Genomic DNA, 16873 nt, shown 5'->3' on the forward strand with positions numbered 1-16873 from the left:
CTTACTACCATAAAGTTACAAGCTGCGAGGCAATTTTCTCTCCCTCATTATTTTCACAAAAAGGGAGGGTGGTGAGAATGTAAGAAACTGTCAAGGAAGAAGAAAGAAAGGTCCAGAGCAGCCATTAGAGAAGGCTAGCCGGTGACCCACTCTCAGAGGCTTCGGGAGCCACTTTTGGGTTCTGATTCACAGGTCGGGAAACACCGATAAGCCACGCCAATTGTTAATGCATGGGAGGGGAGATCCATAGTGAATGCTGTGGCGCTGCTGCCATGTTTGCAGCAGAGGGGGTGTCCTGGTCAAAATGATGGCTCTCTGGGGAACCCCATCAGCCAGACCATCCTGCCAGACCTGGCGCTTTAGCCTTCCTCTCCCTTCTGCCTGAGTAGGGTTTGAAACAGAAGCCACAGCCATGCTGTCCCAGTGCCTCTCCACTGAGCCAAGCTGATCTGTGTGATATTCTCTGGCCTCCCCCATGCAGCTTGTGGTGACATCAGAGTAGCTAGTTCCTGCTGACCTGTCCCCTACAGGCTCTGGGGCTTGGGGCTGGTCCTGAGTGTCAACAGCTGGTGATTCAAGCCAGGCCTAGGTCTTTTTGGTCCCTCTGTCTGTTTCTACTTTTCCATATGGCTTGGGGTTGCAAGGGAGTGCCACTTTTGCTGCCAGTCTGGCCCTCACCAGCAATGGGGTGGGCACCCTGTCTGCTGTTGGGGTGGGTGTCCCCTCCATGCTGGGGAGGGTCTCTCTAGACAACTGCCTCTGCTGGGGTGCTGCAGTTGCAGGGTCTTTCCACCCTGTCTGCTGGCTCTCAGAGGGGTGGGGAATGGCACTGAGAAGCAGTGGCTGCATTTGCAGCTGGGGATTGGCTGCACCTCTAGCTGACACTCACAGAGCTGTCAAGAGTGGATGTTGTTGGTATTTCTATAGAGACTGGAAAGTCTGCTCTGCTGCCTGTGCCTGGCCACTGGCATATTTTCCTGTAGAAAATCCTTTCAGAGCAGACTACTACCTCAAAAGTTGTGTGGGCATTTGCATGCCTCTGCCATGATGCCCCTTAGGATTGTGCTACTAGCACATTTTGTTTGCTTTTACTTACAGTTTCAATAAGTCACATATTCAGAAGAAATCCTCATTAAAAATGTTTCACAGAAGTTTACTTACAGTATTTCAGGGAAAAGTCATTAGTGTTTTTCTTCCTCCATCACAAACATTACTTGTTTAAGCAGAAGCCAAGGATTAGTACTTACCAGGCACTTGTGGTAAGTTCTTTTTTAACTGATTGAGCCACTCAACTCGCAGTGACCAGTCCTGACTGGAAGCCTTCTGTATGAACAATTTAACGGAAGCTGAAAGGACCTCCATGTCATCTGTCCAACACTCCTCTATCTCAACCCCATTGAATTTGAGACACTCTGGATTAGGACACTGCAGAATTTTCTGAAAATCTTGTATAGTAAGAGGCAGGGTCCTGAAACAGAAGTAGTCAGATAACAAGGAGATCATCTCTAACATTGTTAAAGGTCCACTTAACTCTATTCAACATTATCTGTTGTGGCATACAGGGGAATTCACACCAATATCATAATAAATCCTGCATCCAGAAACTATATTTATAGGGAGACGTCAGAAACAGTTGCTTGCCAAATGATGAGGCAAGAAAGGTGGGGAAATGACATTTTTATCCCATCTTTCCTTCCAGGACCTTAGGGCAATGAACTTTGTTCATTTTATCCAAAAACAGCTTTGAGGGGTAAGTTATAGTCTTTGTCAGCGAGAGAGGGACTGGTCAATTTAAAACAAAGTAGTGGGATTAATATTTAATATATGTATATTTACATAGTAATATATTTAATATATTCATTCAGATCATTTAGGGACTATGCCTGATTAGAGCAGCTGTATTTATTTTGAATATAGCCATTTTTGGATTGATGGGACTTAAGAGACATACATGAAGCTTGTTTCTACTATTTTTCTACTATTAATTCCACTGCTTTGCTTTAAAAAAAGATTGCAATTATTGGTATGGTACGAACCACACCAGATGGTACAAACATTTTAATAAGTTTGTAAAGTTATTTTTTTCATTGATAGTAGAAACGGTACATTTTCTAAAAAAAAAAGGTTTGGTCCAATGATCAATAGAATGCTGGTGTGGTGTGTTTATACTTTTGATATATTTTTTATTTGTACTAATTTTGCCTACGTATATATTCTTACCCATTACTATCTTGTGTAGCTATTAAAATATAATTGATTATATATTTTCTGTAACTGATTTTATCATTCCTCAACCTTTTCTGTTTTACTGCTAGAGGAGTGCTGGTTATAAGTTTATACTCCCACCCCCCACCACTTTTGAGATTGTATTGCAGCTAACTTTTAAAAATGTGCAGATATTCAGACATCATGTTGAATCATGTTCATGTTATGTCTGCATGACCCCTGAAACAGCTTGTTCAGTTTAAAAATGTTTTTCCATCCTATCCTGAGATGATAGCAAGTAAAAAAATGTATTGCTTTCATCAGTTTTATTTCAGTGTGATCATATCCTTGTGCATCTTCGGGAGACTGTACTCTTAGAAAATACAACAAATTAAATCATATATTTTAATATCCACCCTCAAGAGTCATTCTCAGATAAAACATATGGGCCTGCTCAAAAGAAGCTTGAAACAACTGAAGTTCCAGATAGCACAGCTAGGCCAGAGATAAGTTCAAAATGAGGTGGTAACAAAAATGACACCGAACAGTGTGCAAACTTCTGAGTTCTCTAAAACTCTTCACTGGACTGGATGTTTACCCAAAAAAGTAAGGGGAAGGGGAGAAAAATCAATGATGTTTCAGGCCATGATATTGAAGCCTCTTGTCTGAATTATGCATGAATGCCTTGTAGCCTTACTAGATGCGCTCTGTGGATCTGGTGTTACTTTGCATCTCTGGCCTTCTGAGAACCCTCTAACCATAAACGAAACAGTTCGCTTAACAACAGGAAAAGCAACATCTACCCACCTGCTGTTTTTAAGATTCAGCCTATTCAGGCAATGTGCCAAGACCTGGGCATCATTCTGAACCATAGCAAGGAAAGAATCCTCAGCTGCAAACGAAGCACTGGCTGCTGAATCTGGCCACAATCCCAAGGCAAGCAGGGAATCACCCTTAGTGTCGCTGGTAGCCAAAGCTGAAACATGCTTCATTATCAAGTCCAGCACAAGCTAAAAATAAGAACATGCAATTTCAGTGTTTCTGTTAAAGATGATTTTGGACATCACTCTTCTTGCTGCAGTTTTCCGCTAATAAAAATACATTTAACCACTAGCATACAGTTTCAACTTTGTTCTCCTTTGAAATATTTCAGTTAATCGACAGCACTATATTTATTCATACCTTGTTCTTCTCCTAAGTGGGGACCCAAAGTGGCTTACAGCATCATGCTTCCCTCCTCTGTTTTATCCTCACAACAATCCTGTGAGGCAGACTAGGCTGAGAGAGAGAGACAGTGACTCACCCAGGGCCACCCAGGAGCTTCCACAGCTTCAAACCGGGCACTCGCAGAACCTATTCTAACACTCTAAACTCTAACACTCTAACACTACACTATAACTGGTTTGCCTGCACACATACAACATACAATACTGAGAAGTACTGTGCTTATTTATGTTCACACTGACTAAAACAGATCAGCTTTTAGAGTGCCCTATCTGTGATGCCGCTTTCACACATTCAAGTCATAATCTGACGTTCCAGTTAATGAATGAATCCTGCAGACAGGATCCTGCAGGCAGGATCAACGTGGCACGTAAAAGATTACCCTTACCGATGAAAAATGTGTTTGCCAACCTCTGGCAAATGTGCACCTATGTGTCACGGCACACAGAAAAGTAGATCTGCAAGCTAACTGTTGGAAATAATTGCTATTCAGACATATGCACAACAGCAAGTTTCCAACAGATACCATTTGAAACAACAATAGTATCAGAGAAAACACTTATTTCAGAGTTTTGGAAGCATCACATAATTTGACTAAACCCAAAATGGACCAAGAAGAGGGCATAGGATATTTGTCTCTTCTCTGCGGCTTCTGGCTATGTCTTTAATGTATACTGGCTTACCTTTCGGTTGTCTTGTGACTGTTGTAAACAAATGTAGACCTCCCAACAAGCTCTATAGAAGCTTTTAGCTAAGCTAATCCCTCGATGCAACTGCTGCACGATCAGCGTTGCAGCGTGAATTAAAGACGACAGCGAGCATGTAGAACCTGCAAAGAAAAATATTGTAGAATACCTATGAACACTTAGTTTTGTGTAGGGCTTTTCCTTCATGCATATAAGAAGGAACCAATATCCTTTTTAAAGGACTCTGAATTAGGAAGTATTATATTTAAAAAATGAACAGATGAAATTGGCAATCAAATGCCATCCATAAAGTAAGATGATCAAGTTCTATTTTTTTGTAATCGTCTAATTTTATTTTACTCATTAATATTATTCATCATGAAAACCTTGCAACAATACTTTACCTGAGGAAAAAATGTTGGTTCTCTCATTCCTTCAGTTTCTTGCTGCGGAACAGATATAACTAAAAAGAACACTGGAACTCAGGGGCACCCAATTAAGATGATGGCTAGTAGATTCAGGATGAACTAAAGAAATGCTTCTTTACTCAATGAGTGATTAAAACATGGAATTCATTGCCAGAGAATAGATCCAGAGGAGTTAGCCGTGTTAGTCTGTAGTAGCAAAATAGTAAAGAGTCCAATAGCACCTTATAGACTAACCAACTTTATTGTAGCATAAGCTTTCAAGAATCACAGTTCTCTTCGTCAGATGCATCTGACGAAGAGAACTGTGATTCTCGCAAACTTATGCTACAATAAAGCTGGTTAGTCTTTAAGGTGCTACTGGACTCTTTACTATATTGCCAGAGAATGTGGACATGGCCACAGCCATAGACGAGATTAGACAGATTCAGGGAGGACAGATATATATCAGTGGCTACTGGGCAATGTGACTAACGGGAATCTCCACATTCTGAGGCAGTAAACCTCTGAATAGCAGCCTGAATAGCCCAGCCTATTCTGAGCTTGTCAGGAGCTTAGAAACTAAGCAGGGATGGCCATGGTTATTGCGTGGACGGGAGATCACTGAGGAAAACTTGGGTTGCTATGCAGAGGAAGGCAATGGCAAACCACATCTGCTCATCTCTTGCCTTGAAAACCCCATGATAGGTTGCCATGAGTCGGCTGCAACTTGACAACATTGAATTATCATTAAACCTCTGAATACCAGTGCTAAGAGGCATCATCAGGGGAAAGCCTCACACTCTATGCCCTGTTGTTGGATCTCCGGAGTAATTGGTTGGCCACTATGTGAGACAGGCTACTGGACTAGAGGGACCATTGATCCAGCAGGGCTCTTCTTACGATTTTAACTGCTTTGCTGGGACAGACCAAGGTCCCTTTAAATGAGCACCATTTCCAAGAGTAGCCAGTCAGATGCCCCTGGACATATACTATAAATGGTGTAACATGAAAACTGGCCTATGGATCTGAGTAAACACTCAGGTAATTTAATATTAATAAATTCCGCTCTGATTTCAAACCATCTGCTTGGGTTCACACCTACAACAACCAAAATTATCCAAGTCACCAATGGTCTCAAACACAATCACTAAGTTTTATTTAATTCAAAGAAGACTTCAAGATCAGGAACGCAATTGCCAAATTATGTACTCGCCTCACCTGCTATGATTTCATTTGTTTCTGTGTGCACAGCCACAAGTGCATCACATATGCTATTTCCCAGCAATCCTAATCCATGTAACAGCAGTTTCACATCATGACAGTCAAATGAATTCTCATCACTGTCCCCAGGAATGTATATCTCAATCCCACGATTCCGCATGGCTCTGGATACTTCCCCATGCAAAGGATCCATTGAAAGGAACAGCCTAGTAAATGTCCATGCAAAAACAATAGTTTACTGAGTATATTTAGTATGTCATATTAGCAGTTTCTCTTCTTACTGGATGGGTGAATTCAATATGACAGCCTTGTAATTAGGCATCTATTTGCTATGTTTAGTCACCATAGATAAGAGCCACCTCAGCAGAACATTGCAAGCTGGCTCAGTTTGTGCTTTTATCTTTTAGGTATTTTTAAAAAATGTTTGCTTGAGGCTTTGAGAATATACGTACACGATCACCAGATACAGCCTCACCAATACATGAGAGTTATCATATCAAAAAGAGCAACTGAACACACTGCTGTACTGTATTAGGCAGGTAAACATGATAGCTTCTATGGGTATTGCTTCTGCAGTGAACCCCTCTCTGTCATACTATTGCATATGTGAGTTTTGGGCAGACTAGCAACAGACTAGCAACACACTGCTATGTCGCCCCAGCAGAATATGAGCACTGTCTTTTTTATATCAGTCTCAAAAATGAGAAATGAGAATGCATGCATGCTGGCACTAATGACAGCAAGCTATTGTGTTTCTCAGCTGAATAATGTCAGTCAAACTTGCTTTCAAACAAGCAACAGTAATGTATTTGGGGAAAAGTTATTTAATTAACATCATGACTCACAATGCATAACCTAGCACCAATCCCCTAATCTCATTGAGCCTGTGGACACATTTGGAATTATGAGATCAGGGAAGGGGAACCACCACAAAATGGCTGATAGAGGGGGTTGGGCCAATCACATGATGGTTGCCATGGAACAATGGGAACAATCACAAACTGTTGGGATGTTGCAAGATGAGTATTCTCCTATAATGGAGGTCAGAGGTTTCGGAAGAGATGCTCCCTGAAGACCCAAAGGTGATTCCCTCCTAGGCTCTTTCTAAAGCACGTCCTGCTCCAGTGACATGAAGGAAAGCCAGGACTGACCCTTTGCTTTGAGGAAGAAGCATATGGGTACCAGGAAACTCATCAGCAGACACCATGGGCTGAAAGGTGCCATGCTGAGGATCACAAATCTAGCAACAATGTATTTGAAAGAATACACAGAGAGTACGTACCTGAAATTTGGATGAGGAGAGACAGTGGGGGTTACACCATCTATTACTCCTCTTTCACTCATGGTAAGGACCCCTCCAGGTTCAAGCAGAGCGTTCAAGCGGTCCAAAACAGAAGGGCTGCATTTCAGAGGAAACAAACAAGCAGTTCAGTTCTAAAATTGATTAAAACAAAACTTAACTGGATCCACCATTACAAAGTTTTAAAAAGCTGTTCACTTATTTTTCACTATTTGAGAACCAGCATGGGAATCTCCATTGCCTCAGCCAGCCTACTAATTACAGCCAGCTCTGATTTCCCAGGCCTTGCCTCCAGCAAAATTTCTGAGCCTCCAAGAACTGATCTGATAACTTTCAAGCTATAGTCACATAAACAAACCAGATTATGCTCATGATTGGCATGATTCATGAACTCCCTCCTCTCCTGATGCAACATGCAAAAGTTGAAGACAGCAGTCACAGATTCATCCTGGTTAAGAATCCCTTGCAAAGAAGCAAACTTCTGTCTGTCAGGGCACCCACACTCAGGCATCATGCCAAACTTGCTGTTCCCCCAAGAGAGCTATCAGTAATACTTTATGAGGCAGGGAAATGCTGGGTTCCAAAACCTAGAAAAATATATGGTTTTATTTAACTCCTTAAAGTAGACTTTGAAAACTTCTTTGCCCCTAGAAGATGGGTGGAACAGTATAAATAGGGCATCGGGTGTATGGAAGCCTACTGTACCTCTGGGATATATTTCAGCTAAGTATATATACATTATGCCATTTCCTCTCTTGGGGGGGGGGGCAGGGGTGGTGATTTGTAGGCAGAAGAATGGAAAAATAAATTCTTGGTTTCTGTAATAGGACTTTTTAACTTCCAGAAGTAAGAAGAGATCCGTTCAAAGTACCACTGCCCTTCTGTGAAAGATATAGCTCATTGCTATTTCTGGCAGAGAATGTGCTTAACTCGGAAACCTAGCATGAGGTATTGGCCTTAAACAAAAGGATCCCAAGAAAGATGTCTGAAGAGTTTGAAATACTCCTGGAGTATTTTTAAAGGTCCCATGTGAGGAAACTGAATAAAGGAAAGATTGATGGGCGAGAATGTCCTCAGAAGTATCAAATGTGTGTGTGTATTCAAGACAAAAGATGGCTGTCCTTTCTTCTCAGAACTGTGGCAAGAGCTGCAATTTGTCCCTTCTAAGCATTAGGGTGCAGGCCCTGTTCAAGGACACCATGCAGAATTCAAGTATCTCCTTTACTCCTGCAGACAAGAAGCTACCGTGTCTCTGGCAAAATTAAATGATGAATGCTTAATGAGTTAACATATATTCTGTTGGTAAAGGCTCTTCTGGATATCAGTCAGGGCTGATGACAATCTGGAATAATCAAAGGATTCTAGGATTTCCCTTTCAGGCTCTAGATGAAAAGATGGAGCCACCCTGAGGCATGATGGACTCAACCTTGAATGAATAGGTTGTGGACGGGAGAAAGGATGTATGGTAATAGAAACTGCCAAAGACACAAAGTCTCAATCAGTATGGAGCTACGAAGACAAGGTCTGCAATTTCTCAACTGGTCTTTTCGAGGTGTCTGGGAATCAGAGGAGAAATACAGAATGTCCGGGGGCCATGGGTGGGTTAGGACATCCTTGCCTTCCTCCCCCTCCAACTGGACCTGAAGAAAAATGTGATTAGTTTGTTGTTGGCGAGAGAAACAAGCAGGTCCAGAGTTGGCTCACATAACCTTCCAAAGGCAGCTTGAACAACTCTCTGGTTATGGGCTAGGATCCTGGATCCTGACAGCTCACAGCCAGTGTGTCTTGGTGCAGGCTGTTCCTTGAAGCTGTTGAGTGGCCCTGATTTCATACAAGGTAGGAGGTGCAGAGATTCCAGCCTAGAAATTCATGTACACCTTCACATTTTACTTTCCATGAGTAGTGAAATGAGTTCTTGAGCTAACCTGTTTTTTAGAAGTGAGTCAGGATTGCCAGATGCAAATATGCTACAAACATTATTCTACTAAACATTATTCTACTAAAAAGATTAAAGACTTTCAGATGCATAAACTAAAATTGTGAAATAAATGGAATAGGAAAACAACAAAATCACTGTGTCTACTACTGCCGTTTTACCTGCAGAAGTTAACATTGTCCATCAGAAGCCAGTCTCCAGACTGCAAAGCCTCGACCAACATTCCATCAACCCACTCAAATGTACCATGGTGGCTGCTGTTCAAAAACTGAACCACCTGCAGCTTGAAGCATCTAAACTCTTCCACAAGACTTGAGAACTCTGAAACAGAAGAAAATAAGATTCTGACAGACCAATAAGCCTGTTCAAATTTTCTAAGCACCATTCCTAAATACACATAACTTGCCATGCAAGAAATAGACTGGGTTTGATTCTGTGTCTGTCTTACTAATGGTGCAGCCTGCACCAGTGAAGCAAACCCTCTGTGGCACTGGTGAAACATTAGAACCAAACCATTCTATGTTGCTGTTTTTTAAAAAAGCAAGAACAATAATCCACTGTCTTCTTCCTTTTAAGAGGCCAATTTTTACCCTCTATCTTTGCTAAACCTTTTTTTAAACTGATAGCCAATGGCAAATTTAAAAGGCACTAGTTTATGAGAGGAAAGAAAAACTAGCCTATGATGAATTTTCATTCGCTGTGATTCTGTGATGCAGCAGTATTATTTATGGGAAATAAGCATGATTGTCTGATGGATGAAGTTTCCTATGACTGCCGGATCAAGCTTGAAAGAGATCTTTCCCCATTTCACGTCTGTATGAAACAGTTGGATGGATCAAGCACAGGAAGGGAAATTACAGCACCTTTGCTTTTATTATTTGTGGAAAGATTCACCTACTTGTAAATAAACATTCTTGAACCCTGCAGTATCTATCCCCTTTATCTGAGATCTACTTGGCTTTTACATTCTATCCTTACTACAGCTTGTTCACTGAATCACAGCAGTATCAAAGCAAAAGAAATGAAATCAGTAAATAAGCTCAGTGTGAACTTTACAAAGATTTATGGAACAGAATCAATTGGGACAAACGTAACTCAAAATTTCTCCATGAAAAAGTCTTGCATCGGTTCCTGTGGTTTCCATACATACCTGACCTTGAGTAGGTGTGGGTCCTGTTGTTTAGCCGTTGGATCAGCTGAAGCAGTTCTTCTAATTTAGTCAATAGTTCAGTGATATTTTGGTCCCCTTGTCCCAGAGATCTGGGCTTGAAATTAAGAATGAAATTGCTCCAAGCACGCAACAAAATTTCAACTTCATTTGAGTGGATAGCAGCATGGAGGAGGTTCTCCCTTAGAAGAGTGATCAGAACGTTTTCCACCTTCTCAAAAAAGCTCTTCCACGGCCTTATGACATCAACCTACAGGACATTTGTTAAAGTGAGTTATCACCGGGCTCACTAACTTTACCAAATTCTTTGTCAGATTATTAGCCAAATAAGTAAGAATGAATTCTGCACTGCCTTCACAGAGCTAATGCTCTGTAGATATTTGAACTCCTTTAATTAAACACCACACAGGCAAATAATTTGATGCTTAGACATTAACTGGTGATGGTTCCTGCAACTAGTGTTAGACCCTATGGCAGTGTGCATTCCTATCTTCATTACAGGGTTTTCTAAGCTTTGGTTTTTCTTCACAAGATACAGTCACCCCAGTCCAGTAGCAAAGACATATGCACGAAAGTACACATGCCCAACAGGTTTGGAAAATATACTTGCAAATGGATGCTGAGCAAGCGACCCCCAAGAGTGGATTAAGAGCCACACTCACAGTGCCAAATAGATGGTTTGTGCTGTTTGCCAATCACTTGCTTGGAAGAAGTAGGGTAGAAAAATAATTTCTCATAGAGCATTTTCCAATAACCAAAAATGGGAACCTTAATTTGACCTCTCCGTTCCTCCAAATAAGCAATCAGCACATTGGTTGACACATACAACTTGCTGCTGTAAGAAACTCACTTGTGCATTTCTAACAATGTAATCCTATGCAGATTTGCTTCAATCTAAGACCACTGACATCAACAGACAGGCTGGAGTAACTTTGCATAGGACTGCACTGTTATTGAGGGGATCGTTTCCCATGGGCACATTTTCATAAACCCAATGAGCCAGCCACAAACCTCTCGAACAATTTTGCCTCCGGTCTTCAGTAGTTTTATTTTTTAAGAAAGACACAACAGGGCACCAAGGTAATTCTTTGCCAACGTGGCTCAGAAATTACTGGGACACAGAAGGACAGGAAAACAAAGGCTGGCATGAAATGGCCTGCATATCCTGAAATGCAAACAAACTAGTTTTTAGTTTACAATAACTTCGTTAAATTTTGTTTGCAAACTTTAGTAAGTGAAATTCCCGTTTGCATTTAATACATCCTTGCAACTGAGCTGTTTTCATTTATGAATGAGTAGCTATCCTAAACTAACACAACACTTACTTGTTCAAATCCTCCTAAGAGTTCTGTTGTGTCCATAGAACTATTCATTGCCATGATCTTTAACTTGTGACCTGATAGATATGCCAGAAGTTGAACGAGACTGGTCTTTCCAGCAGCGGCAGGACCCACCAGTATCACCAACCAGTTCATCTGCACACATTTCATGATGGATTCCAAAGGCTGGAGTGAATGGTGGAGCAATGACAGATTTCTGCCAGGAGGAGGAACATAGTTGGCACGGGGCAAGCTTGAAAAACCAATCTTTAATAGAATGGGGAAAAAAACACATTTCAGTATATTATGCTGTGTGCGCTTAGGGTGGGAGTAAAGGGGAGAACTTCAGAAAAAATATTTATTTATTTATTTTATTTCAAATTTCTATTTCGCCCTCCCCGCAAGCTATACTATACCATAAAGACATAATTGTTTTTAATTTCTCTTACCTGAACATCATAAGGAGTGATATGAAACTGTCTAGTTCCCATATATGGATTAGCACTCTGGCCAAAAATGTCCTTGAATACAGATATGACCTAAAGCAGTAAAAAAGGAAGTCACCGCACGTGTTTGAGGAATGCTTTCCTGCACTTTCCTTGTTCCCTTCCCCCCACCCAAAGATACCTGCCTATTTCTCCCCCACAAGACCCTTGCTTGTTCCTTTATCCCTCCTCCCAAAGACTGCTACCTGTTGTATTGTCGAAGGCTTTCACGGCCGGAGAACGATGGTTGTTGTGGGTTTTCCGGGCTGTATTGCCGTGGTCTTGGCATTGTAGTTCCTGACGTTTCGCCAGCAGCTGTGGCTGGCATCTTCAGAGGTGTAGCACCAAAAGACAGAGACACTGAGAGATCTCTGGTGACAGCCCGGAAAACCCACAACAACCACTGCTACCTGTTCTTTTTCTACTCTGCCAAAAACCCTTGCCCGTGCCTTTCCCAGTTTCCTTCGCTCCTTCCTAGTTTCTTTCCCTTTCCCCAAAGATCCTTCCTGGTTCCCTTTCCCTCTCCCACCTTCTGGCTCCCAGGTGGGTTCAGGATGGCTGGCCACTATGCAGGCTGTGGGGGGAGGCAAGATCCAGCAGCTGGGGCAGGCGCCGCTCCTCCGACAGCAACAGAACACTTCCAACTCAGTCATGTTTTACTTCAACTGGGTTGTTTGGAGCACATGGTAGTTGTGTGGTTCCTGAGGGCCCTGTCCAGTCAACCACTGGAGGATGGCGCACGTGCAGTGGTCAGGTAAGTGATTTGGAGGGACTTAAATGCCCCGAGTTTGGTTTTAATTTCTTCTGCAAGTCTCTGTGGTTGCCCAAGTTAGCAGAGCTATCTGGTTTGTTCTGAAGTGGTCCTGATTCTGAGATTTAAGCATCTGGATGCAATGAAGCCACTTCAGAATTAGATACGTGATAATCATCTCAATAGAGTCTTGTGATTTGCTGGTTAACATGTTGCTTTGAAATAGTCAAAGAAACATTTAGTTTCCATGTGCCTGTTTTAAAAGAAATGTTTTCCCCATGAGTGTGGATAAAACTCCATAACAAACTCTTCTGGTGGATCCAACCCCATGTGCATAACCAAAATGCAATTTAGAATGCCCTAAGATGGTATGAAAGGAAAACAATCTTCAGAACCATTTTGTAAATATAGTCGCTACCTTTAAGTATTTAATTAATTGGTGGACCTACAAAAGGTTAGCCGATTAAATCAGGAGGGACCAATATTAATCAACAAGAGCAAATTTTAAGGTGTTAAAGAGTTAAGGTGTCCGAAATGTTTTTGAATCAGTGGTGGCCAGGAACAGCTTTCACCAGCTTCAGCTGGTGAGCCCGCTGTGGCCTTTCCTTGGTTAAAAACAATTCTTGACAATGTGATGCCAATAACTTCTAGATTAGATTACCGCAATGCACTCTGCCCGGGTCTGCCCCAAATCTGACTAGAAACTACAATTGGTATAGAATGCTGTGGTAAATATGTTGAGTGGAGTGGAACATAAGGATCATTTCACTCCAGTTTTATTTCATCTACACTGGCTTCCAACTTGTTTCTGGACCCAACCAAAGGTGTTGGTATTGACCTTTATAGCCCAGTAATGACTTGGGATTAACAAACTTTAAGAACCACCTACTTGATTTTTATGGTAATTTTCAAAGGTCTTGATAGATGTCATCTGAGGTGAAATGGATAGCAATTCTATAAAGGACTTCCTTGGTTGTGACACCAGAACTGTGGCATTCCCTCCCCAGAAAGGTTTGTCTGTCCCCCTCTATCATTATTTTTTGTCAGTGAGTGATGATCTTTTTGTTTTGTTTGGCATCTCCTTATTAACCCTTTCCTGCTGTTGTTTTTGTTTGTGAGTGTGTGTTTGTGTGTATATACATACACATACATACACTTACATTTACATGTGTGTGTGTATATATATGCACATGTCAGTGTGTGCACAATACACACATGTTTTGAATTGCTTTTAATGTTTAATGCTTTTAATGCTAAAGTTCACTGCCTTGAAGCTACTAATTGGGTGAAAAGGTAGAATAAAAATATTTTAAATTAATCATTCAATCCACCACCCAATATGCTACCCAGGGATATATTTATGGCCTGATTTTTTAACTCCAAGAAAAGTCAGACTGTAGTGCAAACTACATCTTAATATTCTATTCCAGTGTACATTTCCCAACTGTATTTTAATGGACAGAACACAATGCAAAATTTAATCACATCTATCTAAAGCTTCGATGAAAACAAAAGTCCTCCACATTTTTGTACAGAGAAATGAATACAACGTAGCACTCTATCTTCACTGCATTCAAACTTTATGAAGGCTCTTTCCATGCTATACCTGCAGTCAGAGGGGGGTCAGGTTACGAGATGTTTGATGTTTAAAATAAAGTTGAAAAATCATATAAAGGAAAATCTGTTTACTAATTCTTTTTTAATAACCACTTTAAAATGGCTTAACCTGATATTCCCTCAAATACATACTAAAAAAACAAGAAACACTAACAGGCCCAACTGCATTCTGTGCGCTCCGTACCTTCTCTCTGTCTGCTTCTGTCCTCATCCTGTCACTGTATATCAAAAACATGTGTTGACCTGGATCATAAGTGCCAGGCGATTGGTCAAGAAGCATCACATGACACCATCGAAAAAGGTCACGCAGATTGAACTCCCAGGGACTACCTTTGTGTCCCCACTTCTTCTCAATCATAACTTCTTGGTTAATCTGAAAAAAATATCAGTTCACAAAATTAAACATTTTAGTGTGTGATCAGCAAGTTATTAAAAGATTATCCCAGAACATTATTTCCACAACACCAAAGATTTCCAATACCCTAGTTTACCACTCTTGGAGGCCAACAGCACTTTTAAGTAGGATTGCCCCATGCATAATATTTACAGAATCTTCATATTGTAAGAAGACTTTCTATAACAAGTAGACAAATAACCTGTTGTGATGCCTCTGAACCTTTCTCAAGTTTCTTTTTTAAAAAGTACTGTCTTGTCCCAAGAACGTCAGCTACAACTTTGGTATAGAAGGTGCCCTATTATAATGGCAACTTTGGCACTCTTTGCTTCTTACATATTTGTATTTACTTCACCTCTGTCACCTGCATGTCATCAGACCACGAAACTGCTATGGTGACCATTTCAGTACAGGTAAGTGTTGTTACCAGATTTATAGTGCTGAATTTCGGGAAAAAATATTTTATATGGTCCACAGAAATGGCTAATTTTTCGAGCAGCATTTTGAGGCTTTGCCTCTCTTTTATCTTTTTTGATGCTCTTATTTTCTTCTTATTCATACCTAACCAGCTACAACAACCCTCAATTTCAGTATTTAAAATGAGAACACACAGAAAAATCAAAGAATCAGGAGTACTATTTAAAGAAACCAGAGGAAAAGTATGTTTACCTTGTTGTTGAATTCAACCATCTTTGAAATAAATATATCACCAATAGCAGGAAAAAGAGTGTTCCCAATGTACTCCATATCTGCTGCAGAAAGGGGGTCCATATAGACCTATGGTACCAGCAACGTTTTGAAAAACTCAGTAAGATTATGTAAGCATATACATGCAACCATGCAAATAATCTTTACAAGAACATCATTAAAGCTGGAGTGTCAAATGTATGTTCTGAAATATATATCAAAAATTTGTTTTGCAAACATCACTTTTTAAGTATTAATTTAAAAACAAATACAAAACCTCTCTAGAGCTCAAATGACAGAGTTGGAACAATGTGAAAGATTCACAGTTTTGACAAGCACATTGAATATTCAAGTGAACTGTATCACTGCTTGACCAATAGTAAAGTTTCCGTAGTTATTAAAATGGCACCTGGAAAACCCCCAAGCAAACTATCATGCTTCTTCATTTATTCCCCCATTCATGTCCATTGCAGATATAACTTCCAATATCACTTTAACCTTGGTTACAAAGATGGGTCGTACCCCACAGGTTCGTATACTCCTCCTTCCTACTCTCTCTTACACAAATTCCCTTCATTTCTCACTGCTAACCATGATATAGCAATATTATTGAACTGAATGTTTAAAATACATTGCTAAACACATACTAAGCAGCTTATGGATTCTTGTTTTAGCTGCATCCACTTTCGATTCAATGCCCATGTGTAAGGGATTGTCCTGGGTTAGCATGAGAGGATGAATCCCCATCGGAGGACCCACCCTCAAGACCCACCCTGGTGGATGCTCTCACAAAGCAGATACTTTAGTGCCTTCCTGAAGTGAACTTCTACCAGCACTGGCACTGCCCTCTGAGTCAACAGGGCCCTCAGGCCAGGAGGCCCCAGCGTGCACCTGCTCTGCTGCCAGACCTGCCATGATCTCTTCTGGGGGACCCCAGGAACAGAGACGGTGAGGAGCTAGAGTAGAGGTCTGTATCAGACAGAGAAGAGCATGCCTGGCAGCCAAAAGCCTCCCCTCTCCTAAGGCAACATCAGAAGAAACCATCAAGTCCCTGCAGGCCCTGCTACTCTTCATGAGTAGAGGAGCTTACAAGATAAGCCTAACAATGGACTCCGCATCAACTGCAGGAGAACTCTCCATATAAGCCGGCATTGAGGCTGCAGCCAGTTTGGGATCATCTTGTTTGCAACCTTGCTGTAGCCTGCTGAACCTCATTCCCTGGACCTGACTGCTGAACCCTGCCTGCCAGGTACTATTGCTGTGAAACTCTGTGGTTGCCTAGGGTTTCACCTCCAACCTGGTGAGCAGGACACCATGCAAGCATATCAAATTGTGACTTACGACTTGCATTTAATCTTTAATACAGTCAACAAAACTACCTGTAGATATTTAAATATTAGATTCTTTTCTGCATAAGCTCATCTTTCAAACAAATCTAACCATTTTATAGTCTGCTTTTAGCCTGACAGACTC

At 41.1% G+C, this 16873-nt stretch overlaps 1 protein-coding gene across 1 annotated transcript in view; it reads right to left on the reverse strand.

Moving 5' to 3' along the window:
• The window catches only part of MDN1 (midasin AAA ATPase 1), a 156523-nt gene that overhangs the window by 83308 nt on the left and 56342 nt on the right, over positions 1-16873 (reverse strand). The window contains exons 39-49 of the mRNA XM_054973804.1: positions 15383-15490; positions 14504-14692; positions 11916-12005; positions 11473-11733; positions 10130-10397; positions 9141-9300; positions 7026-7142; positions 5741-5949; positions 4113-4258; positions 3013-3215; positions 1248-1468 (exon numbers count right to left, since the gene is read on the reverse strand). Coding sequence (XP_054829779.1) covers positions 1248-1468; positions 3013-3215; positions 4113-4258; positions 5741-5949; positions 7026-7142; positions 9141-9300; positions 10130-10397; positions 11473-11733; positions 11916-12005; positions 14504-14692; positions 15383-15490 — 1972 coding nt within the window. The remainder of the gene's footprint in view (positions 1-1247; positions 1469-3012; positions 3216-4112; positions 4259-5740; positions 5950-7025; positions 7143-9140; positions 9301-10129; positions 10398-11472; positions 11734-11915; positions 12006-14503; positions 14693-15382; positions 15491-16873) is intronic.

Source organism: Eublepharis macularius, chromosome 1, assembly GCF_028583425.1.
Source record: "Eublepharis macularius isolate TG4126 chromosome 1, MPM_Emac_v1.0, whole genome shotgun sequence".
NCBI lineage: Eukaryota > Metazoa > Chordata > Lepidosauria > Squamata > Eublepharidae > Eublepharis > Eublepharis macularius.